Source organism: Heterodontus francisci, chromosome 18 (genome assembly GCF_036365525.1).
Source record: "Heterodontus francisci isolate sHetFra1 chromosome 18, sHetFra1.hap1, whole genome shotgun sequence".
Taxonomy (NCBI): Eukaryota; Metazoa; Chordata; class Chondrichthyes; order Heterodontiformes; family Heterodontidae; genus Heterodontus; species Heterodontus francisci.
The window spans coordinates 43,086,716-43,112,082 of NC_090388.1; the positions used below are offsets into that span (position 1 = coordinate 43,086,716).

At 44.9% G+C, this 25,367-nt stretch overlaps 1 protein-coding gene across 6 annotated transcripts in view; it reads right to left on the reverse strand.

The window, feature by feature from the left end:
* The window catches only part of LOC137379576 (fatty acyl-CoA reductase 1-like), a 220,300-nt gene that overhangs the window by 90,643 nt on the left and 104,290 nt on the right, over nt 1-25,367 (reverse strand). For all 6 annotated transcript variants that reach the window (XM_068050606.1, XM_068050601.1, XM_068050602.1 and 3 more), the window contains 2 exons: nt 19,625-19,791; nt 18,170-18,349 (listed from right to left, as the gene is read on the reverse strand). In XM_068050606.1, the coding sequence (XP_067906707.1) occupies nt 18,170-18,349; nt 19,625-19,791 (347 nt within the window). The remainder of the gene's footprint in view (nt 1-18,169; nt 18,350-19,624; nt 19,792-25,367) is intronic.

Sequence of the window (25,367 nt, forward strand, 5' to 3'; positions counted from 1 at the left end):
ATAAGAAGTTATAAGGTCTTTAGATATTGGTTTATCTTAGTAGTGTTTAAGATGTTAGTTTTTTTAAAATAAATAGTTAATTTGTTGATATATGAAGATACCTGGTTTGGTTCGCTTCATTCGGGGGTTACTAAATTGTTCAATTTGGCTGCTTTTTCCAATTTGGAAAGCTTAAAGAAATATGATGCAACCTGTTGAGCGACGGGACAGAATTGACAGTGCATTGCTCCCACCACGAACAGAATCATATTTTGATTGGGGGTTTTGTCCTGAGCGGTCGTAATAGTGGTTTCAACTATACTGTTTAAATTTAATAAATGTTAAGGGGAGCTGTCAAGCACTATTTTAAAGCAATTCTTTTAATAATACGTTCCTCAGCCCACATTAACTAAACCACTATGCATTCACTCCATGGACAAGGCACATGTGAGACCTGATTTTCTTCCAGGGTCAGGAAACAGACGTCGGGACTGTTTCTGGGTTCTGATCCCACCCCTGGGGGGTGGGGGGGAAGCAGTGACAGGCCCTGATTTTCACCGGGGCAACCTGTTAATTGGCTGGAGGGCAGATTGGGCAGCCAATTAGCTGCAGTGGCAGGAATGGAGGTGGGACTGAGCAAGTGCGGGCCCAATTTAAACAGACTATGGCAGTCTTTACTGTGACTGCAGTTTTACTGATTCAATTACAGTAACAGACATGGAGCAGGAAAGGCAGAGGGCTGGAACCTGGGGCAGAGTTGCCCCTCGCTTCATGGACGCAGACCTGAGGTCCTCCTTGCAGGAGTGAGGGAGAAGAGGGTGGTCATCTTCCCAGAGGGTGGCAGGTGAAGGCCACCCTCCCAGACCAGGCATAGACCTGGACTGAGGTGGCTGAGAACTTGAGCAGAGTGTGCTCAGGAGGAACTGAGTGCAGTGCAGGGAAAGGTTCAATGATCATATATGCTCTGGCAAGATGAGTACAATGCCAGACCCTCTTGACAAGCCTCTGGGTATTCACTCCAGCTGAGCAGCCTGAGGGCGCATACTGCTCCTGAACATGGGGGAATGTGTGCCTGGGGTATCAACAAGGTTCAGAGTCATAGTGCTGTTGAAGACTTGTCCGCACTGATACACACAGCTTCTTATGTCAATTAGCTGTTGGCATTGACCATAGAGTCCAGCAGTGTCTTTTCTCTTTCTCCATACAGGAGAAAATGGCTCATAACACTCAAGAAAGGGCAGAGAACATCATCACCGCCATAGAGGAAGCAGTAATGGAGTTTGCCGGGGTGGCTGGCCATGGGAAAGTTAGGGAAGGCGAGATGGTCATCCCTGGTGGAGAGGGTGAATAGAGACTGCAACGTGTGGAAAACGATGCAGTGCACTTTAACCTGTCTGGCACAGCATGCCTCATTTGGGAATCCTCAGCACTGCAGAGGCTTCTTCTCCCCAAGGCTAGCTCTCATGATCTCTTCTTGTGTCTCCCACAGGTTCAAACGTCACAGGGAAGGACAGAATTCTGTGTCTGCACCAGCAGCCAGCAGAGAAATCAGAGTAAGTATCATCACATCTTACAAACACACCCGCCAAAAGTTCAGATAGATACGGTGGGTCCTGGTACACACATAGATAGCGTGGCACTGGGTGATGAGTACATCACGAGTGAGCAGGAGGAGGTGACATCAGCACAGGCAGCTATCGGCAGTCCCCTAAGAAGATGAAGGACAGACACAGCCAAGCTCAGCTGTGCACAGATGCAGGGCCTCAGGAGTCCCAAGAAAGGAGTCTCTACTTAGATCAGCAGTAACAGATGTGTTCCCACATGTCAGAGCTCCCTGAGGCAATGCAGGGTCATGGGCTGAGAATGGAAGAGTCCATTCCCATTCAGCTCATGTGCACAACCATGGCTCAGAGCTTTGAGCACATGAGCTCCTCCATTGAGAGGGCAGCCTCATGAGGAGCCAACTGCGGCATCACTCGGAGTGCAAGCAGGAACTGCGCACTGACGAATGTATGCCACACTCTGCAGCACAGACCAGTCAGTTGCACTGGTGGCGCAGTAATGTTTGGAGGGAATGCCAGTTGCGCCCCAGCTGGTGTTCCCCTCCAGCCTTCTGGAGCACCAGCCAAAAGCAGAAACAGTCACCAAGTATGGTGAGCGTGCCACCCTCACGGGACACCATCATCAACATCGGCCTCCTTGGCCCCTCTGACTGAGGGACCATCTACACAGCTGGGCCCTGTGTCGGAGACTGCCCCTGTAATGCTGCCGGTGCAGCAATCTCTGGAGGTGCCCCCACATCCATGATGAGGATGTGTCTGCCATAAGCATCTCAGCTGCAAGCACAGACAAGCGGGCAGGCTACCTCCACCTCATCCAAGGCTACGAGGGGAGACCACGTAGAAGTGACCAAGAGCAGAGACCAGTGTGTCAGGCAGAGCATTGAGTGGGGTACTAGAGTTTGTTTCACCTATAACTGAGCACTTTTCCTATTTTTCAACACCATGTAAATACTGACACATCATACCACATATGTGAGCTCCCATTTTTTAATGGCGAGTCAGGAAGAGAACGATGAAGTGAAGGGTAGCAGGGGTCCGTGAATTGGGACAGTGAAACCTCTGGACAGATGTGCATCCTTCATTGGCAGTAAGAGTGGATCTATTCCAGGCTGTCCTCAATGCAAGTGCTCTCACAGGCAGCTGAAAGTGAGTTCCAGACCATGTCTGCCCCCTGGGTTAGAAGGCCTCAGCTGAAATGTGCCTGGATCTGATGATCCCTGACATTAACGGCTTTCTGATGAGACTCTCGAATCCTGCGCCAGGCTGGCCAGCTTCTTGTGCAGCTGGGGCACCTCTATGTTCTGCATCTTCCTCCTCCTGCTCTTCCATATCCTACCCCTCCTCTTCTTCTGATGAGCTGTGTTGTTCCAAGGTCTCTTCAAGGTCCACAGCTCCCTGGAGGGCCATGTTATGGAGAGTGCAGCAGACCATCACAACACACAAGACCCTTTCAGGAATCTACTGCAGGAAACCACCCGACTGATCCAGGCACCAGAACCACATCTTCAGAAGCCCGATGACCTGCTCAATGGTGGTCCTTGTGAGCAGATGGCTTTGGTTGTAGCACCTCTGTGGCTCTGTCTCGGGGTCCCATAAAGGGGCGAGCAGCCAACTCTGCAAGGGATATCCTTTGTCCCCTAGAATCTAACCACGACGTTTGGGGAGTGGAATTAAGAGCTGCAGCACCTGGACTGTCTGAGGTTAAAGGAGTCATGGCAGCTGACAGGAAAGTGAGCACACACATGAAGGAAGCGCTTGTTGTGGTCACAGACCAGCTGCATGTTGAGGGAGTGGAAGCCCTTCCCTGTTGATGAATCTGACTGGCTGGTCACTGGGTGCCTTGATGGCCCCATGGGCGCATTGATGATGCCCTGCATCTGGGAGAATCCAGCAACAGAGGTAAAGCCCACTGCCCTTTGCACCTGCAAAGCCCCATCTATCTGGAATTGAATGTACTGTCCAGCTCTCGCAAATAGAGCATCAGTGGCCTGCGAGATGCAGTGGTGTACAGCCATTTGTGAGATGCCACTATGGAAGGAGCCAGAGGAAAAGAGGTTCAAAGCTACAGTGACCTTCACGGCTACTGGCAGGGCATGGCAGCAGTGCTGCGAGGTGTGAGGTCTATTGCTGCGAGGGCACAAATCTCTCACCATCTGCTTGGAGAGTCACAGTCTCCTGCAGCACTGAATCTCAGTCATCTCAAGGTAGTTCCGTCTTCAGTAGTAGATCCTATGCTGGGGATATGGCCTCCGTGGCCTTCCAGCCTGTCGTCCCTCTCCGTTTCTGTCCTCATGCCTTGGGCTCTGCCTTTCCTGCAGAGATGCTGCTCCTCATTGCCACTGGACCCGAAATCTGAGAGCATTGCCAGGTGCTGCCTTCCTTGCACTCAACAACACAAGAGACTGGAGCAGAAGTAGACCATATGGCCCATCGGGCCTGCTCCGCCATTCAATACGATCATGGCTGATCTTGGGCTTCAATTCCATTTTCCTGCCCTCTCCCCATATCCCTCAATTCCCTGCAAGACCAAAAATATATCTATCCCAGCCTTAAATGTATTCAATGATGGAGCATCCATAACCCTCCGGGTAGAGCATTCCAAAGATTCACAACCCACTGAGTAAAGTAATTTCTCCTCATCTCAGTCCTGAATGATTGGCCCCTTATCCTGAGACTGTGTCCTCGTGTTCTAGATTCCCTGACCAGTGGGAACAATCTCTCAGCTTCTACCCTATCAAGCCCTTTCAGAATCTCCAGAGAATATAAGCCCAATTTACTCAGCTTCTCATCATAGGACAACCCCCTCATCCCAGGGACCAATTTAGTAAATCTTCGCTGCACTGCCTCCAGTGCAAGTATATCCTTTCTTAAATGTGGAGACCAAAACTGCGCACAGCATTCTAGGTGCGGTCTCACCAAAGCCCTGTACAATTTTAGCAAAACTTCTTTATTCCTGTACTCCAATCTCCTTGCAATATAGGCCAACATGCCATTTGCCTTCCCAAAAGCCTGCTGCAAATGCATGTTAACTTTGTGCGTTCCTTGTACGACCACAACCAATTCTCTCTGAACATCAGCACTTACCAGTTTCACATCTTTTCAAAAATATTCTGCTTTTCTATTTTTACGACCAAAGTGAACAACTTCACACTTCCCTACATTATACTCCATTTGCCATCTTGTTGCCCACTCACTTAACCTGTCTATATTTCTCTACATCCTTCCCACAGCTTACCTTTCCACTGAGCTTTGTATCGTCAGCAAACTTAGATACATTACTCTCCATCTCTTCATCCAAGTCATTAATACAGAATGTAAATAGCTGTGGACACAGCATTGATCCTTGTGACACCCCATTATTCACTGTCTGCTAACTTGAAAATGCCCCATTTATGCTCTCTGCTTCCTGTCTGTTAACCAATCCTCTATCCACGCTAATATATTACCCCTAACACCATGAGCCCTTATCCTGCCTATTAATCTTTTCTGTGGCACCTGATCAAATACCTTTTGAAAATACTCAAGTGGACTCCCAATTGTGTCTGGAAGTTGTGCCCCCTCCTATGCCCCCAAAGATGGCAGGAGGGTGACAATTCCCGGCACTGCATGAGCACATAGTCAATGCTCTCACCAGACCCTGCACATGCCTGATGGCACTTGTGTGCCAATGGCTGAGTGCCCCTCTCAGCCGTCCTCCCTTTTATGAACCCACCCAATTCCTTGGGGTGGCCATGACTGGCTCCCCACTGTGTTGCCACCTCCATGCACCTAGTCCGCCCTGACCCAGCATGCAGCCTGTGCGCCCCCACCAAAATCTCAATATGACCCTCTACGAGCTTTCAATGAGTTCTTTAACTACCTTAATTGGCCTTATTTGTGAATCGGGCAGGTTCTCAGGGCCGGCCTCCCTCCCCCCACCCTGATGAAACCTGTTGGCGGCAGGAACGGTGACGGGAAACCAGCATGCCAGCCGTCACCACAATTTTCAGCACCCATCTACCTCCATTCCCGCCCCTGCTGGGACCTAAAAATTTAGTCGGTGAAGTCTACTGCATGCAGTTAAACTATATGTTCGGCAATGGCATCCAGCATCCTTAGGAGTTTTGTGACTGATGTACAGCAGAGTTCTTTTGAAATTTTAAATTTGTGTAAATATCCAATAATGGAAGAGCTGCCTATCCCAACAACTCATTACTACTATTAGAAATTTCACTGGCAGTTGGTAACTGCTGAGTAGAGCTGTTTAAATATATATGCACAGTGCAATGTCTTTCCTTGCTCTACAGCAAAGCATGTGCTGCTCTGCTTGGTGCAGTATAACTATAGCATAATTCAGAAAAATTACTCCTTTTTTTTAGGAATGAGACCTTTTCCCAGAAATCGCATACTTTCTTAGAGTGTACAGACTCTCTAATTTCAACCAGGGCAGCAGTCATGGAGCTACAACACCAACAGACATGAGAAAGAAGGGAAATAAAAGAGTGTTGATAACATTAGGTGCCCAAACGTGGGAACAAAACAATTTGGCCAGCAATAAAGGGCAAGTTTGTTGGGGTAAATACATTAGCATCAAGATGAGAAGGAAGTTCATTACTCAGAGGAGTTACTTCTTTTGATATTAAAGGGCCTCTGAGCACCCAACACCTAAACCTATGCAGCTCAATTTTCTCTACCTCTGCTATATTTTACTGGAAAGCTTTGATGGAGTCAAATTCCAATTTGTTACAACTTAAGACACTTCAGGATTCATCCAACCTCTAAAGTGGAAAAGTAGATGACCAGTGCAGATTGACACACCTATATGAAGCACTATTTTAGCCTAAGCAGGAGTATCATGTCCATTTCTGGGCATCGCGCTTTAGGAAGGACGTGAAAGCTTTAGAAAGGGTACAGAAGAGATTTATTAGGATGGTTTTAGGGATCAAGCATTACAGTTAAGTGGATAGACTGAAGATGCTGAGGTTGTTCTCCTTAGAGCTGAGAAGGCTAACAGGAGATTCAATGGAGGTGTTTAAAATCATGAATGGTTAAGATAAAGTAAATAAAGAGAAACTGTTTCCAATGGCTATAGAGTCAATCACCACAGGGCACAGATTTAAGGTGATTGTCAAAAGAACCAGTGATGACATGAAGAAGATTTTTTTTACGCAACAAGCAGTTAAGATTTGGAATGCAATGCCTGATAGGGTGATGGACACAGATTCAATTGTAACCTTAAGAAAAATGGAGAAATACTTGAAGGAGAAAAAACTGCGAGGATGTGGAGAAAGAACAGGGGAGTGGGACTAACTGGATTACTCAAATAAAGAGGTGGTGTCGACTTGATGGGTCGAATGGCGTCCTTCTATGCTGTTCTATTTTATGATCCAATGAATCTATGACAAGCAGAGGTTTTGGAATTTTATAAACATTAAACCCCATAAGACCTGTCATTCCTGCTCACATTTGTCAGTTGGCACTGCTCAGCTCTCATTCTCAGGGGAGTCTAATAACTTCTCATAAACTGCAGGCTTATACCCTTGTGGCAGATGTAGGTCATTTACAATGTCAGTTTATTCCCAGACTCAACATTATGAATAATGCTCTCAGTGGTGTGGAGATTCTGGTCAGTGGTGTATCTGCATAGTTAAATAATTTTTACTTTAAAACCTTGTTTGATTTTTATTTAGCAGTTGTGAGAAGGTTGCACCTAAGGGCAATAATGAATGAGAGGACAGGGCTTTTTGTTATTTCACCCAATGCCGATATTTATGTTATCACTTGGCTTTGCCTCCTGCCGAAACAATCATTGGGGAATAAGCCCTCGACATCACAGAATCATGCAGCACAGAAAGAGGCCAAGCGGCCCATTCTACCTGTGGCAGCTCTTTGAAAGAGCTATCCAATTAATCCCACTCCCCTGCCCTTTCAGGATAGTTCTGCTATTTGTTTTCCCTTCCAGTATATATCCAATTCTCTTTTGAAAGATTGAATCTGCTTCTACCACCCTTTCAGGTAGTGCATTCCAGATTGTGACAACTTGCTGCGTAAAGAAAATAAATATCACTTCATCTCTGGTTTTTTTGCCAACTACATTAAAATGTAGGTCACTCTTGTCTGAAAAAATGCTACATTAACCAGTAAAATGACTTTATGTGAAGCACGAACTAACCCAATTATAAATTAGTGGAAGAAAGGAATCAGAACTGCTAGGATTGAGCAAAAGAAACGCTATGGTAAATGTTGCTTCATTCAATTTTGCACTGTTCTGACTGTGATATATTTAAACTATGAAGCGAAGGAGTTGTGAGAACAATGGAAAGAAAATAATTTAAATTTAAAAAGGAAATCTTTTGAAAGACCCTTTTTATAACTTACTGCTATGGAGTTGACCAAGATGTTTGTTGGGGTAGGGATGGCTTGTAACCATAGGCTTCAAAACTAAAATTTGTTCTGAAATATGTGAACCATTTTCAGGCTGCATACAGAGCTTAAAATAGCCAGGCCAAACACCTCCACTTAATCCCTTTTTATCAAAATGCTTTGTGCTTCATACCATAAACAGTATGTGAATTCATGAAATTTGCTGCCACCATCAATGACAGATTTTTCACAGCTGAGTTAAGAACATCACATTGTTTGAATTAGACTCAAATCATGCAGAGCAATCAAATGGCCTTTGATTCTGGTTGATGGCTGGTTCAAAGGAAATGAGAGTGGTTTGTATACAAGTACTGTGGCTCTGTGCACTGTTTGAAAATGAGTGGAATACAGGTGAGCAGAGAGGTACTATGACAATTTTTTTGTTTTTTTTTTCAATTTCTTCCCTCCTCCCTGGAAAGCTTTGACTTTCACTAAGATACAGTCCAATAGGCTTTGACTGCCATTGGCTATCATTCAGGTGCAAGACTAGACAGCGAGTGACAAGTTATTTGACAGTCCACACAGATGGGGGTCGCTGGATAGTGATCAGCTTTGGGAATCTGGCTGATTTTTTTGGTATAGTACAGTTTCAGAGTACAGCTCTCTCTGCTATGCAACAGAAATGCATCTTTATCCCAACCCCAGAACAGCAGTCCCTAACTGTATCAACATAGTATTTCCACTTCTCATGCGAGCTATCTTTGCGGGCTGTCTAACAATTTGATGCCACTTGCTGCCAAATATATTGCCAGTTCTGTGTTGTTGAGCTGCAGTTTAAGCATGTCCAGATTAATTGTGCTTAGGATCTTTATTACAAAAACAAAGATACAATATGCACTTCATCAGTTTGGGCTTTTTCGAATCTGCATCTAAAAGCAAAACAACCGCATTCTAACCCATTGTGCCAACCAGCCCCTTAAGGCAAATTCTTTAAGTAGTAATTAATCCTAATAAGCATGTCAAAAATGTTTCTGCATTATGCATTTTCTGGCAACAGATATGATTAATAATACTATAACTGTCATATATTTTCAACAACAAATTGCAGACATCTAAAGGTCATGAAAGCAAACTTTATCTTCAGCAACTTAGAGGATGGAGGCAATAATTCCTGTGCAAACGGTGTTCATTAACTAAGACCTAAATTATCTACAAACTGCTACAGAAAAGTATAATAAAAATAAAACTGGATGGACTACCTGGCATCGACCTAGGCACCAGATTTGGACATGACAAAGGTAAGTTCAACTCAGTCGACCCTGAAAAGTCCTCCTCAATAACATCCGGGGATTTGCACCTAAATTGGGAGAGCTGTCCCACAGACTAGTCAAACAGCAAACTGACATGGTCATACTCTCACAATCATACCTTACAGCCAATGTCCCAGACTCCTCCATCATCATCCCTGGTATGTCCCATCCTACCAGCAATACAGACCCCCCAGAGGTGGCAGCGTGGTGGTATACAATTGAAAGGGAGTCCTCAACATCGACTCTGGCCCCCCCATGAAGTCTCATGGCATCAGGTTAAACATGGGCAAAGAAACCTCCTGCTGATTACCACCTACTACCCTCCCTCAGCTGATGAATCAGTGCTCCTCCATGTCAAACACCACTTGGAAGAAGCACTGAAGGTAGCAAGGGCACAGTATGTACTCTGGGTAGGATGCTTTAATGTCCATTACCAAAAGTGGCTCGGGAGCGTCACTATTGACCAAACTTCCAGAATCCTGAAGGGCATTTCTGTTAGACTGAGCCTGCGACAGGTGGTGAGAGAACCAACAGGCAGGAAAATCTACTTGAACTCATCCTTACCAATCTACCCATCGCAGATGCATCTGTCCATGACAGTATTGGTAGGAGTGACTACCACAAATACCTTGTGGAGATGAAGTCCCATCCACATGGGGACACCCCCCACATTATGTTGTGTGGCATTACGACCATGCTAAATGGGATTGATTCAGAACATATCTAGCAGCTCAAAACTGGGTATCCATGAGGTACCATAGGCCATCAGCAGCAGCAGAATTGTATTTCACCACAATCTGTAACTTATATCCCTCACTCTAACATTATCATCAAGCCAGGGAACCAACCCTAGTTCACTGAGGACAGTAGAAGAGCATGTCAGGAGCAGCAGCGAAAAAAAATGAGGTTGCAATCTGATTAAGCTAAAACACAGGACTATGTGTATGCTAAATAGTGGAAGCAAGATGCTATGGACAGAATGAAGCGATCCCACAACCAACAGCTCAGATCAAAGCTCAGCAGTCCTGACATATCCAGGTTGGTCAGCGACAAGCACAAATAACCGAGTGGGAATATGATGTTGTGGCAATAACGGAAACATGGCTTAAAAATGGTGAGGTCTGGGCGTTTAATATTCACGGATACAAAGTGTTCAGAAAAGACAGGGAAGGAGAAAAGGGAGGTGGAGTGGCAGTACAGATTAGGGGATGGCAGTACTGATTAGGGAAGACATTGTATTTTTGGAAAGAGGGGATGTCCTTGGGGTGCAAGGACAGAATCCATTTGGTTAGAATTGAGAAGCAAAAAGGGGATGATCACACTACTGCAAGTACTCCATAGGCCTGAGAGAGAGTGATAGAAAAGCAAATCTGTAGGGAAATCACAGAGATGTGCAAGAACTACAGACTAGTGATACTGGGGGACTTTAATTATTCAAATATCAATTGGCATTAGGTTAGATAAAAGGAAAGGAGGGGGAAAAATTTCTGAAATGTGTTCAGGAGAACTTCCTTGACCAGTATATTCTCAGTCCAACAAGGAAGGAGGCATTACTGGATCTGGTGCTGGGAAATGAGGTGGGCCAAGTGTCTGTGGGGGAGCACTTGGGTAAGAATGTTAATCGTATCATAAGGTTTAGATTAGCAATGGAGAGAGCAAGAAACAATCTAAAGTAGAGCTTCTGAATTGGAAGAGGACTAACTTCAATGGGAGGAGAGGAGATCTAGCCGAGGTAAAATGGTACCAAGGTTTGATCAGAAAAACTGTAACAGAACAATCGAGCATCTTTAAGGAGGAGATGTTTCAGGTACAGGCTAGGTACTTTCCAACAAGAAGGAAAGGAAGGCCAACCAAAGCTCCTTGGATGATGAGGGGGATAGAGAATATGATGAAACAAAAAAGAGGGTGCATGAAGCACGTCAAGTGAATTCTTCATTAAGTTGAGAGGGAAAGTGAAGAGGAAAATCAAACTGTCAGAGAGAGAATATGAGAACATAACAGGTAATGTAAAAATCTTCTACCAGTGTGCAAATAGTAAGTGGGTAGTAAGAGGCAGGGTTGGGCCTATTAGGGACAAAGAGCGTAATCTATGCTTAGAGGTGTAGGGCAAGGCTAGCATACTTAATAAGTACTTTGGGTGTTTACTAAGGAAGAGGATGCGGACAAAATATCGGTAGAAGTGGTGACAGCAGAGGTAATGCATGGGGTGATAATTGATACTGAATAATTGATGTACTGGAAAGTCTGCCTATGCTTAGAGCGGATAGGTCGCCTGGTCCAGATGGCTTGCATCCCAGGTTGCTAAAGGCAGCAGGAGTGGAGAAAGCTGAAGGGTTTGCCATAATCTTCCAATCATCCCTAGTTATGAGAGCTGCCAGAGGATTGGAAAGTGGCAAAGGTGGCCTTCGGTCTCACCGGGGGGCCTGTCTGCCATTGGGAAGATCCCAGTGCTGTCACCAATATGCCCCAAATGGGCACTTAGTTGATCCTAATTGGCTACCCACCACTGCCAGGCGTGCAGCCTGTGCCAATCTGACCCCGCCTCCGGCAAGAGCGCTCAGAGGCAGGAACGCTTTGGGTAGATGACCCAACGTGCAACTTTCAGAAAATCCCCGCCCTCACACCTCCAAAGCTGTCTCTGCATGGCTGATAAGATTCTGCCCCTTGTCTGCTTGGCACAGCAGAGCCTGCTTAATCCTGTGGTGATATTTTGCACTGGGCAAGGAATGTAGCAAACACAGATTAAACACTGCCTGCCAGTCAGCTAAAGACTTAAAGGAACATTCTTTCTTGTGCCTCTTCTAAAATGAGCATTCTCCATTGAGCCCTGAATGAAGGTCTTTATAAAGGGATTTTGTACTGTATATAGTGTATTCCTTAAATGAAAGCAAGTATCACACCAGTTCAAATCATAATCTGAACTAGCTTATGTGCAGACCATCAAAGTGCAGATAATGCAAAGTGGAATAAACTGAACTACAAATCGTAATTATACATAACAATGATTAGGAGAGGAGTCAGCATTGCAGTGTTTTCAACAGAATGGCCACAAAATTTGATTGTGTAGTGCCCGTAGTTTTGCCGCTAAGGGTGCCGTTTTGGGTCCAAAACGTTGTCCGCACTTTGCACACACATTTTTGATACTGGTCGCGCCGGACACCATTTTAGGTAGGTCGTTAGTGTTGGTGCTGGGAGTGTAATCACCCTTGTGCATTCCCTTAGTTCCTGTCCTGCGGGTGGGTGCCTTTGCCTGTCCTAGCTCTCCTACACAGTGCAACCAAAGTAGATGCAGCATGGCTGGCGGAAGGCTGCTGGCTTTGCAGGATGTCCTTAAACAGCCCTGGTCCTTGAAGGCCTAGCTTCAGACTGCACTACCCTGGCATGGGCAATAGCAGTCTAGGCTGGCTGGCTGACAGGCAACAGCAAGGGCACTGAAAAAGAATGTTCTGTACTCTGCTTCTGGCTGTATTGTATATATATCTGGGATCACATCATGCTGAACCTCATGCCAAAATTAAGAAACCTTTTCACTCATTGGACTAACATCCCTCAACCTTGTCAAATACTAATGTCAAAGGGAACAAAATTTAAAAGAGGACATGACTGATGAACCCATCAAAATGTCTTTGTTTGTACACATCCGCCTATGTGTTTATCCTATTTGTACTGTAGATATCACATATTGATGAACTCAGGTTCTGCCTTATTCCAAACTTCAAAGTTTCATGATGTCCTTCCAGCATGTTTCAACTCACTATGACAAATTTTCCTCAGTAGCTCTGTGAAACCTCATCAGACAACATACAAATATATATTTAATATAGCGTCTACAGCCCCCCCCACCCCACCCCCCGTCAGGTATGGAATAGTTTATGAATCTCGCATTTTGCAGGTCCCTGTCATCTGAGACACAAAATAGGTAGCTCTTTTTCAGCCAGCAGAGACATGGGCCTAATGGCCTCCTTCTGTGCTGTAAATCTTTCTATATAGGAGCATCTGACTGCAGGCTAAAACACAATCATACGCCAGCTGTGAATTGCACACAATGTTGTAAAGCTAGCTGTAGCCACAGGTGTACTGACAGATCTACTGACTTAATTTCTGTGAATATGGTTATTGTTACAAACACTGTTGATGCTGCAGTCAGATTGCACTGGCAAGCTCAATGCTGGCTTTGAAATCACTATGATGCTAATTTTTTTTAGAGTAGGTGGTCACAGTTTGAGAGTAATAAGCATCAGTACTGCCATTCAGTTCTGATTACAAATATGTGTGATTTAGCTCAATTGCCATGTGCTGACATCTAGTACGAGCCTGGCATTGCACATGTTCAAATATATCAAATATTCAGAATAAGTGACATAGTACACAGATTACTCCTCCAAGGAATTTGAATATTACGTTACCTTCAGTTAAATCTCCTGCACTGTTTATTGGTGCAGCTTACTGTCTGTCACTCAAAATGTATATGAACTTCTAAGTCTCTACATATCTTTCCTACACTTTACTCACCTATTATCTTCATGCAGTCTGCAACTTTTTAGAATTAGAATTAGAATATTACAGCGCAGTACAGGCCCTTCGGCCCTCGATGTTGCGCCGATCATCTGACCTACACTATTCCATTTACATCCATATGTCTATCCAATGACCACTTAAATGCCCTTAAAGTTTGCGAGTCTACTACTGTTGCAGGCAGGGCGTTCCACGCCCCTACTACTCTCTGCGTAAAGAAACTACCTCTGACATCTGTCCTATATCTTTCACCCCTCAACTTAAAGCTATGTCCCCTCGTGTTTGCCATCCTCATCCGAGGAAAAAGACTCTCACTATCCACCCTATCTAACCCTCTGATTATCTTGTATGTCTCTATTAAGTCACCTCTCCTCCTCCTTCTCTCTAACGAAAACAACCCCAAGTCCCTCAGCCTTTCCTCGTAAGACCTTCCTTCCATACCAGGCAACATCCTAGTAAATCTCCTCTGCACCCTTTCCAAAGCTTCGACATCCTTCCTATAATGCGGTGACCAGAACTGCACGCAATACTCCAGGTGCGGCCTCACCAGAGTTTTGTACAGCTGCATCATGACCCCGTGGCTCTGAAACTCGATCCCCCTACTAATAAAGGCTAACACACCATATGCCTTCTTAACAGCCCTATTAACCTGGGTAGCAACTTTCAGGGATTTATGTACCTGGATACCAAGATCTCTCTGCTCATCTACACTACCAAGAATCTTCCCATTAGCCCAGTACTCTGCATTGCTGTTACTCCTTCCAAAGTGAATCACCTCACACTTCTCCGCATTAAACTCCATTTGCCATCTCTCAGCCCAGCTCTGCAGCCTATCTATGTCCCTCTGTACCCTACAACACCCTTCGACACTATCCACAACTCCACCGACCTTCGTGTCATCCGCAAATTTACTAACCCACCCTTCTACACCCTCATCCAGGTCGTTTATAAAAATGACAAACAGCAGTGGTCCCAAAACAGAACCTTGCGGTACACCACTAGTAACTAAACTCCAGGATGAACATTTGCCATCAACCACCACCCTCTGTCTTCTTTCAGCTAGCCAATTTCTGATCCAAAGCTCTAAATCACCTTCAACCCCATACTTGCGTATTTTCTGCAATAGCCTACCGTGGGGAACCTTATCAAACGCCTTACTGAAATCCATATACACCACATCCACGGCTTTACCCTCATCCACCTGTTTGGTCACCTTCTCGAAAAACTCAATAAGGTTTGTGAGGCACGACCTACCTTTCACAAAACCGTGCTGACTATCGCAAATGAACTTATTCTTTTCAAGATGATTATAAATCCTGTCTCTTATAACCTTTTCCAACATTTTACCCACAACCGAAGTAAGGCTCACAGGTCTATAATTACCAGGGCTGTCTCTACTCCCCTTCTTGAACAAGGGGACAACATTTGCTATCCTCCAGTCCTCCGGCACTACTCCTGTCGACAATGACGACTTAAAGATCAACAACAACGGCTCTGCAATCTCCTCCCTGGCTTCCCAGAGAATCCTAGGATAAATCCCATCTGGCCCAGGGGACTTATCTATTTTCACTCTTTCCAAAATTGCTAACACCTCCTCCTTGTGAATCTCAATCCCATCTAGCCTAGTAGGCTGTATCTCAGTAATCTCCTCGGCAACATTTTCTTTCTCTACTGTAAATACTGACGAAAAATATTCATTTAACGCTTCCCCTATCTCCTCTGATTCCGCACACAACTTCCCACTACTATCCTTGATTGGCCCTGTTCTAACTCTTATCATTCGTTTATTCCTGATATACCTATAGAAAACCTTAGGGTTTTCTTTGATCCTATCCGCCAATGACTTCTCGTGTCCTCTCCTTGCTCTTCTTAGCCCTCCCTTTAGATCCTTCCTGGCTAGCTTGTAACTCTCAAGCGCCCTAACTGAGCCTTCACGTCTCATCCTAACATAAGCCTTCTTCTTCCTCTTGACAAGCTCTTCAACTTCTTTAGTAAACCACGGCTCCCTTGCTCGACAACTTCCTCCCTGCCTGACAGGTACACACTTATCAAGGACACGCATTAGCTGCTCCTTGAATAAGCTCCACATTTCGTTTGTGCCCATCCCCTGCAGTTTCCTTCCCCATCCTACACATCCTAAATCTTGCCTAATCGCGTCATAATTTCCTTTCCCCCAGCTATAATTCTTGCCCTGCGGTATATACCTGTCCCTGCCCATCGCTAAGGTAAACCTAACCGAATTGTGATCACTATCGCCAAAGTGCTCACCTACATCTAAATCAAACACCTGGCCGGGTTCATTACCCAGTACCAAATCCAATGTGGCATCGCCCCTGGTTGGCCTGTCCACATACTGTGTCAGAAAACCCTCCTGCACACACTGGACAAAAACAGACCCATCTAAAGTACTCGAACTATAGTATTTCCAGTCAATATTTGGAAAGTTAAAGTCCCCCATAACCACTACCCTGTTACTCTCGCTCCTGTCGAGAATCATCTTCGCTATCCTTTCCTCTACATCTCTGGAACTATTCGGAGGTCTATAGAAAACTCCCAACAGGGTGACCTCTCCTCTCCTGTTTCTAACCTCGGCCCAGACTACCTCAGTAGACGAGTCCTCAAACGTCCTTTCTGCCGCTGTAATACTTTCCTTGATTAACAATGCCACACCCCCCCCTCTTTTACCCTCTTCTCTGTTCTTTCTGAAACATCTAAATCCCGGAACCTGCAACATCCATTCCTGCCCCTGCTCTACCCATGTCTCCGAAATGGCCACAACATCAGGATCCCAGGTACCAACCCATGCTGCAAGCTCACCCACCTTATTCCGGATGCTCCTGGCGTTGAAGTAGACACACTTTAAACCAAGTTCTTGCTTGCCAGTGCCCTCTTGCGTCCCTGTAACCTTATCCCCTACCTCACTACTCTCAACAGCCTGTACACTGGCACTGCAATTTAGGTTCCCATTCCCCTGCTGATTTAGTTTAAACCCCCCCGAAGAGCACTAACAAATCTCCCCCCCAGGATATTGGTACCCCTCTGGTTCAGGTGAAGACCATCCTGTTTGTAGAGGTCCCACCTACCCCAGAAAGAGCCCCAATTATCCAGGAAACCAAAACCCTCCCTCCTACACCATCCCTGCAGCCACGTGTTCAACTCCTCTCTCTCCCTATTCCTCTCTTCGCTAGCACGTGGCACAGGCAACAACCCAGAGATAACAACTCTGGTTGTTCTCGCTCTAAGCTTCCACCCTAGCTCCCTGAATTTCTGCCTTAAATCCCCATCTCTCTTCCTACCTATGTCGTTGGTGCCTATGTGGACCACGACTTGGGGGTGCTCCCCCTCCCCCTTAAGGATCCCAAAAACACGATCGGAGACATCACGTACCCTGGCACCTGGGAGGCAACACACCAACCGTGAGTCTCTCTCGTTCCCACAGAACCTCCTATCTGTTCCCCTAACTATGGAGTCCCCAATGACTAATGCTCTGCTCCTCTTCCCTTTTCCCTTCTGAGCAACAGGGACAGACTCTGTGCCAGAGACCTGCACCCCATTGCTTACCCCTGGTAAGTCGTCCCCCCCAACAGTATCCAAAACGGTATACCTGTTGTTGAGGGAAACGGCCACAGGGGATCCCTGCACTGCCTGCTGGTTCCCTTTCCTTCCCCTGACGGTAACCCATCTACCTACTTCTTTTACCTGAGGTGTGACTGCCTCCCTATAACTCCTGTCAATAATCCCCTCCGCCTCCCGAACGATCCGAAGTTCATCCAGCTCCAGCTCCAGTTCCCTAACGCGGTCTGCGAGGAGCTGGAGTTGGGTGCACTTCCCGCAGATGCAGTCAGCAGGGACACTCTTGGCGACCCCTACCTCCCACATTCTGCAGGAGGAACAACTTAAAGATGTTTAGATTGGTTTGTAGTGTGAAAGTCAATCTACATAATTCAAATTGAGCCGTACTGTGCAACTGAATTGAACTGTGCTGTGATATTGAACATTTAGAATGTTTTTGCTGCATTTCCTGGAAAAAAAACCCTGTGTTTTGCAGAACAAATGTAACTTCGTCATTCAGCTACTAAAACATTAAAAGGTTTATCTATTATTTTGCATTAGAGATCTACACCCAAAGCTTAGTATTTAATATACCAGCTTTCCATTGCTGCTATCCATGGTTCATCTCTCAATTTTGGTTATATTTGAATTTCTGGTGATATGACAAATAGGGGGATGAGTATCTAATTAATAAAACAATTATAAAAGTTGAAAAAACAGAAAATGCAGGAAATCCTCAGCAGGTCGGGCAGCATCTATTTTGGTGAAAGGTGATTGACCTGAAATGTTAACTCGTTTTTCTTCTCCCACAGATGCTGCCTGACCTGAAGATTTCTGGCATTTTCTGTTTTTATTTCAGATTTCCAGCATCCGCCGTATTTTGCTTTTGAATTATAAAAGTAGGCTTACTCTAAAGAGTCAATAAGCTTCTTTGGCTCTACAGGTGGAGGGTAGATGACCTCTTCTACGTGGTTCCGGTTGCAGTTTGCATAAGCAGTGGAGATGTGGATAAAGGCTTCAAGCTTCTGCATCTGTCGGGCCAATACTAGGAGCTGCTGTGTGGCCACCACATTCAGCTGCAGGGCATGTCTGTGCAGGGCAAGAGCAAAGGAAAATAGGATCATGGAGTGGAAAAACCAATCACTAGGTGAGGTAAATGAATGCACAAGCAGATAGCCTAAAAGACAACATTTTATCACCTACGATTACATGGGGCTTTAAACACACACTATCTCCTCTCGTTAACAGAATGCCATTATAAATATGGGTGGGTGGACTTGTCAAATCGATGAGAGCCTGAACTCCGAAATTGCCGTTCTATCCTCAATTTGGCAAAACAGTGCACACTGGAAACATTTTTGACTATGGGCAGGCCTGGTAACATCAACAGGTAGCAGTGTACAATAAAAAAAAATGCAAGCTCAATTCCCCTACTCTACTGAGTATGTGATTTCTGTTGCAATGCTTTGAGGTGCCCCAACTAGGGGTTTGACCTCTCCATCTGTGGGATGAAATGCTGGAGAGAGGGTTCTCACAGGAATGTTGTTATATGCCTTTTTAATAACTGGATGAAGAACAGCAATAGGAGACTGGGAGCAGGTCACACATGTGCCCTCTCTATGCAGGAGGGTCATGGCCTGGCAAGACTTGAATGGAAAGAAATAGGAGGAAAAGTTGGTTTTACACCACCACAGAACAAACAAAATATGGTGATCTTTAGCTCCCTATAGGCCTATAGGAAGGGATTGGCAGATTTCTTAATGAATGATTGGAGTATGGAGAGGTCTACTTCAAATTTAAATTCCAGTTTATGGTGAGTTTTGTTTTGATCATATTTCTGAACAGCAGGTTCATAAAAGTATTCTGCAATGGTAACTTTGAAAAATAACCAGAGGGGGATTTTTCCAAACAATTGTCGAAGTATAATTTTCAGTGAAATGATACACGGATTGCTACATTTTGTTGCACTGTAGAATTGGTCTTAGAAATTTTACAATGTCGAAAGTGGATGTTGGTGATGATGTCATCCAATTACTGTGAATGAAACATATCATGGAGCTAACTTATTTCTAATTTTTATGCCATTATCAATCATACTTCAAATATTTTTATAATACTCTTAGGTATACGAGATTGCCTGCAAAGTGGGCATTGGAACGATTAACCTGTTAAGTATTTGCATTTATCCTGCACCTGCATTAGGGGAAGAAGTAGCTGTGTAAGGGCAACACATTATAGCAAATCCAGCAACAACTTCTGAAAATAATTATACAAAGTTAGTTATCTAAACAGGAAAATTAGAACTTTGTAAAAACTTTTTTTTGCCTTTCCTATCTGGGTACAAAGATTACACAAGTGACATACTTTAAAGGCTCGTCGAATCGTATGGTAGCTGCACAGTGGAAGACTACGTTAATGCAGGAGAGCAGACGTTCGGTGTCCTCTGAGCTGATGGCCAGATTAGGCTGCATCAGCTCACTGCCGATAGGAATAATCTTTTTCTGGAAGTCTTCTCTCACCCTATCAAACAGCTGCAATGGAGAAAAATTAAAACATTTGTTATTTTGTTAAATCTTTCACTACAATCTTGCTTCACACAGTGTACTTTGACAATATATTTAAAGTGATTCTTATCCAAAACTTTTTTATTATTATCCAATGGATGATGAGCATTTGTAATTTTGGCTTTGGAACTCAGTGAAATTTGACTGATTTAAAGCAAAACTATTTTGGCTGGAGCTATATAGTTTTACACCTCAGGGTATCAGTGCACTCGGTAATCATTTTCAAATTAGTGGATTTGGATACAAATTTGTATCTATGAGAAAGTGAAGTATAACTGCACCCTATGGGGAGACTTCTATGCTCTCCCCTGCATTGGGTTTGGAGGCAGGGAGAGCATTTAATAGGGCGGGATGGTGGGGGATAATCCCGCCACCACTCAGTCTGGGGTGGGAAGGCCTGTGAACAGTGCCGCCAATTGAGGCCCTTAAATGGGCAATTAATGCCCATTATCCCACCGCCGCCAGCATTAGCCCAGCATCAGGTGGGCCTATCACCGCACGGGGAGCAGCCTAGCAAGCCCGTGCAGGTTGTTTGCTGTCTCCGGGGATGGGCGGGCGGAGGAGCCTCATTAAAAGGCACGTGCCTGATCTAGGGACCTGCATCGGGATGGAGGGAGCCCGCTGAGAGCCACATCCCCTGCCCTTGCTGCTGAACCTCCTACAACCCCCTCCCCTGTAACACCCCACCCCACAAAGCCCCTCCTGCCCTGAATTACCTGTTGCCTGGGTCCAGCCTCTCCAGTAAGTCCAGCACCTGCAGCAGCCACCGTCTCCACGGTGGCTCTGCTCAGTGAAAGAGCTGCCAGCTTCTGACTGGCTGGAAGCTCTCAGCAGGCGGAACTTCCATCGCTGGGGTCCTTAATCCTGGGGAAGGACTGCCGCTGTCCACTTAATGTGCCTAATTGGCACATAATCCGGTGGGCCTTTCCCAGAGGAGGCGACGTGGGGCTCTCGCCAGCACTTTAGCCAGTGGTCGTCAAGATAAAATCCTGGCCTATTTTTCTATTCAGTTTACCAAAACAAAGTCTGGTTTACCACACACTGAAAAATGCTAAGCTTTAACCATACGAAGGTTAACTCTCATTTAGGAGGACATAAAACAAGCACTTAAAAAATAAATAAAAATCTAGAAGGTGCAACCTGAATAGAAAATACACCCCAGAGACTTCCACACCATTTAAGCTACAATAGCCTGGATTCTGCAGGGAACTTTGTTGGCGAACTGTCAGCGTTTGCCATCATTGGCCCTCTGAAACTGATTACAACTTCAGGGTTCAGTGCAAGCGCAGATTATTGCACAAATGCTGAAGTTGCGGTCTGTCACTCACTGCTCCACCACAGGCTGCTCTGCGCTCCCACCAACCTAGTCAGCAATTATTGAAATCTGTTAATGTGCTGAGAACTACACCTTTTCTGCTCTTTTCTATTAGAAACCTGACAAAAAATTACACCTTGTTCAATCAGGTGTAACTGGGATTTAAACAGCGATCTGTGCAATACTATTGCTGAACAACAGATCTAGCCCTGAAAAAATAATTATATATTTGTCGAGTGTTAAGTGTCAACGTTAAGATTAATTGCTAGATTAAACTAAATTTTTTCAAATAATTTTTAAAAAATTTTTTCATGATATTTCAGCTTCGACCTTCACCCATGTATATGTCATAATTTTTATTTTATTTATGTAAAAAAAAATTTCAGTGATTTGATTTTAATGCTTTTCATTTCCTGTTTGACTGTCTATGAGAGTTCTTTAATGTGAGTGGCTGCTTGGAAAGCTTGATGGCATCACAGCAGCTCCACGCCAGGAATCCCCATTAAAGAACACTACAAACCATTGCACATCAAACGGAGGTAAAGTTCTTGCCACAGAGATCGCCAGATCTCTTAGCAAGGCTTTCTTTGACGTCAGCAGCGAGCGTCCTTGCTTCACCACTTACTGCAAAATCCAGGCCAATGTCTTCAACTATTGATATTTCATATTTACATTAAACAGTTTGTTTGGGTCACTTATATTGTATACAGTAGATCAGGCATGACTTTGTTCCATTCAGTAATTTTGGGAGACGCAAAACCAGCAATTACTATTTTAGATGTTAACTGCAGTGAACACTGAATAACTGATTTTTAAAATAGTCAAGCCAGCAGTGAAAGCCACCAGTCTTTCAATGAGCTAAAGAAGCTGACCAAATCTGAATTTCTGCTGATCTCAACTGTTCCAAAGAGCACTCCTGGAATTCAAACTTCCAAAGGAACAATCAGAACGATGGTCCAGCATCAGAATTAGCTTTGAGATATAGCCAAACTGAACCTTATTACACAGGAGGCACAAATACTGTACTTTCTGATGGCTAACCCACTCTTGAACTGATCTGAACACAATGTTCTGCCAGCAGCTTAACACTCCCTATGACTAATAAATTCACATAGTTCTTCCAGCTGGGTCTTTGACTCATCACAGAAACAGGTGTCAAGAAAACCATTCAGATTTACTGAATGTGTTCAACTCCAGACAAAAGTGGAGTGACGTCAACTTCGAATGAGTGGGAAGGCAATGTAGAAGATCACATCTGAACTATAGAACCGGCAAAATTAGTTTAGCCACATGAGATGGATAGAAAGACAGAAAAACAAAGAGCTGGATTTTGTTCTCCCCCAGGCATCAGGGTCCTAAATGAGAGGGGGCCTGATGATGCCTCGGGAGAGGGCTGCCACGCACCCCTACGCTGAAAGGGTCCAGCCCGATATTATCGGCGGAGGATTTGTGGCAGCCCCCCGCCACTCAGCGACGGGCCACCCTCATTTGAATATTTAAATAAATTAAAAAGAATGAATAAATGATACATATGCCACCACCTGATGCCCCGCTGTGATTTTCGTGCAGCTGGCCAGCACTCCCGTGCCGTCGGATCCCCTGGGGAAATGAGGCGCCACACTGGTGGGGAGGGGGGAGGAGGTATGTTTATCAGTGCAGGAGTGGGGGAAACGGGGTCAAAGTAACATCATTGGTGTCGGGGATGGTGGGAGGGGTTGGAGTTTAAAGTTTATGCAGTTTGGTGCGGGAGAGGGGGGTAGGTCAGATGGACGAGGTAAGTGTTTTGGGGTGGAGGGAAAATAATTAATTTAATTGTTATGGGAGGGTGGGAGAGGGGCAGAAGAAATGTCTTCATTTATTTTTATTAACTTTATCTTTAAATATTTAAATTTCCCAGTGGAGCTGAAAGCCCTTTAACAATGGCGTCAGCACCTGCACACAGGCAGCTGACGTCATTGCTGGGGGCGGACAGCCAGCCCTCTCCAGGTGATTGGCTGGGGGGGGGGGTGAGGGGGTGGGGGTTGGCCCACCCCGGCTATTTAAATGAGCCGCCGCACGGAAGATTGTGGCTGTTCTGCGACATCAGCAGCGGGCATAGAAGATTCAGCTCAAAGTAACTCCAATGCAATCACAGTAATGGTGCAACAAAACTGTGAAGTTAAATTAGGAAATATTACAATATCCTTTCTGTCATTGGTGGCTTTGGGTTGGATGGTCGCTGTCTACCCACTTCCTCCAAGAATCCCAGGACTACATATTGGAGGTACAGTCCTAAAGAAACATTTTTTGCACCCTTTCCTGATTTCTGTGCCCAGTAAATGGGCATTTTCTAGGAAAATTGGGTCTGTGAAGTCAGCATACAAGCACAAGGAAACGCATAAGGGGGTTGATTCTAGGCCAGCAGAGCCCTGCAGCAAAGAAGCAGTTGCAGTTTTGAGGCCCTGACCTCACTGGCAACAAGCCGGCAGGTTGGAGTGCATCAATTAGCTCTGCTAATATCAGGCTGCCCTGGCTGACAGGAAGGCAAGTGCAGGGGTAGGGCTTTTGGAGTTATGGTGGGGATGGGCCAAAAGCAGCAGCAGCAGCCCAATTATTTATGTGGAGCCCGGAGGAGCACTCCTGGCCCCCCAAAAATAATTTCGCACTTACATTTGCTGGGCCTCCTTGACATTATTGCCATGGTGTTAATCGGAGCAAGAAACCACATGCTTCAACCAGTTCCAACCTAATACAGCACTTGTGGTCTTAGGACTGCGATTTGCGTATTGAACGGGGTCTTCTGCCTGAAACTAGCAAGCTCTTGGGGGTCCAGTGGTAGGCCCCATTCAAAATGGCATCAGTCGTAAAGTATGAATTAATGGGGCAGCAAGGCTACCAACCCCATTTTTAGCCCCCACCCCACCATTTACACTAGGTGCAGCATAGAGTCATATAGCATAGAAACAGGCCCTTCAGCCCATCATGTCCGTGCCAGCCATCAAGTACCTATCTATTCTAATCCTATTTTCCAGCCCTTGGCCCGTAGCCTTGTACGCTATGGTGTTTCAAGTGCTCATCTAAGTATAACTGTCCCCCAAAATCTGTATAATGTAATCAAGCAAACCAACACAAATTATAGTGAATGAACTCTTCAACAGGAATACTAATTCCTAAGTGAAATACATTGATTTTATTCCAATTTGTTCTGATGGCATATTATGTTTTACGTTTCCTTTTACTCAAGACTTTCACTAATAATGGCTAATATCTAATGAACTATTGTGTTTCCTCATTAATTACAGTACTGAAAAATATATTCATGCTTGCCAAAATGCACAACATTGTGTGATACTGAGTACTGCGATCAGCACTGCAACAGGCTTTAAAGTCTCTGAATTAAGAATGGAAGGAAATTATCCAGAATCCTGACTGATAACATTTTAGAAAATATCGGGGGAGAAATTCCATGGAGATCTCCCCACTTCAGCTGAAACCCTGGAGAAACAATATTAACAGACATTTATAGTCATTTGTGATGTTTCTCTAGAAGCTCCAGCAATCATCCACTGGATAAACTGCTGTCAGGATCTGGCTTGGCTATGATGATTCCCATAGTCAAACAAACGACAATGCCGATGACAACATTTATATGACACCTTTTATTTTAACACCCCTATTTACTGCTCAGGCTCACATGGCGAATGGCTGCATGACCAAAATACTATAGACCAGTGCCACCTATGGAGCTGAACTCAGCATGAATCATTGCCAAGGCTATTAAAATAGATGGAATCACAGAACAATTTCCAGCAAACTCCAGTAAAAATCCTGAAATGTGCCTTACTCAGTCATAATAACCTAAACTGCCCCTTCACTGCCTTCAGTAAAGAATGGAGAAAATCAGAGAGGTGGGGATGGGGTGGGGGGTGGGGGAAGACCATTCAAAATGAACTTTTCTCTCACCAAAAAATGTTTCTTCAAGCTTTAACCTGGACAATCATCACTCCTTCACTCTCAGAGTTTGTTTCTAATTTTAACCAGTCACATTAAACTTGGTCTCCAAATCCCTGTGCCTTTTACAATATTTTGCTTACAGCAGAAAAGATGTTTCCCATTTTCACACATCTCAAATTCTAAAATAGAATAGGGAAAAGCTACATTAAAAAAAAAGCTGCATTTATTAATATTGGCAAGGTATTGGTTAGTGATGCATGATGGGCTGCAACAGGAAACAAGATAGGATGCAACA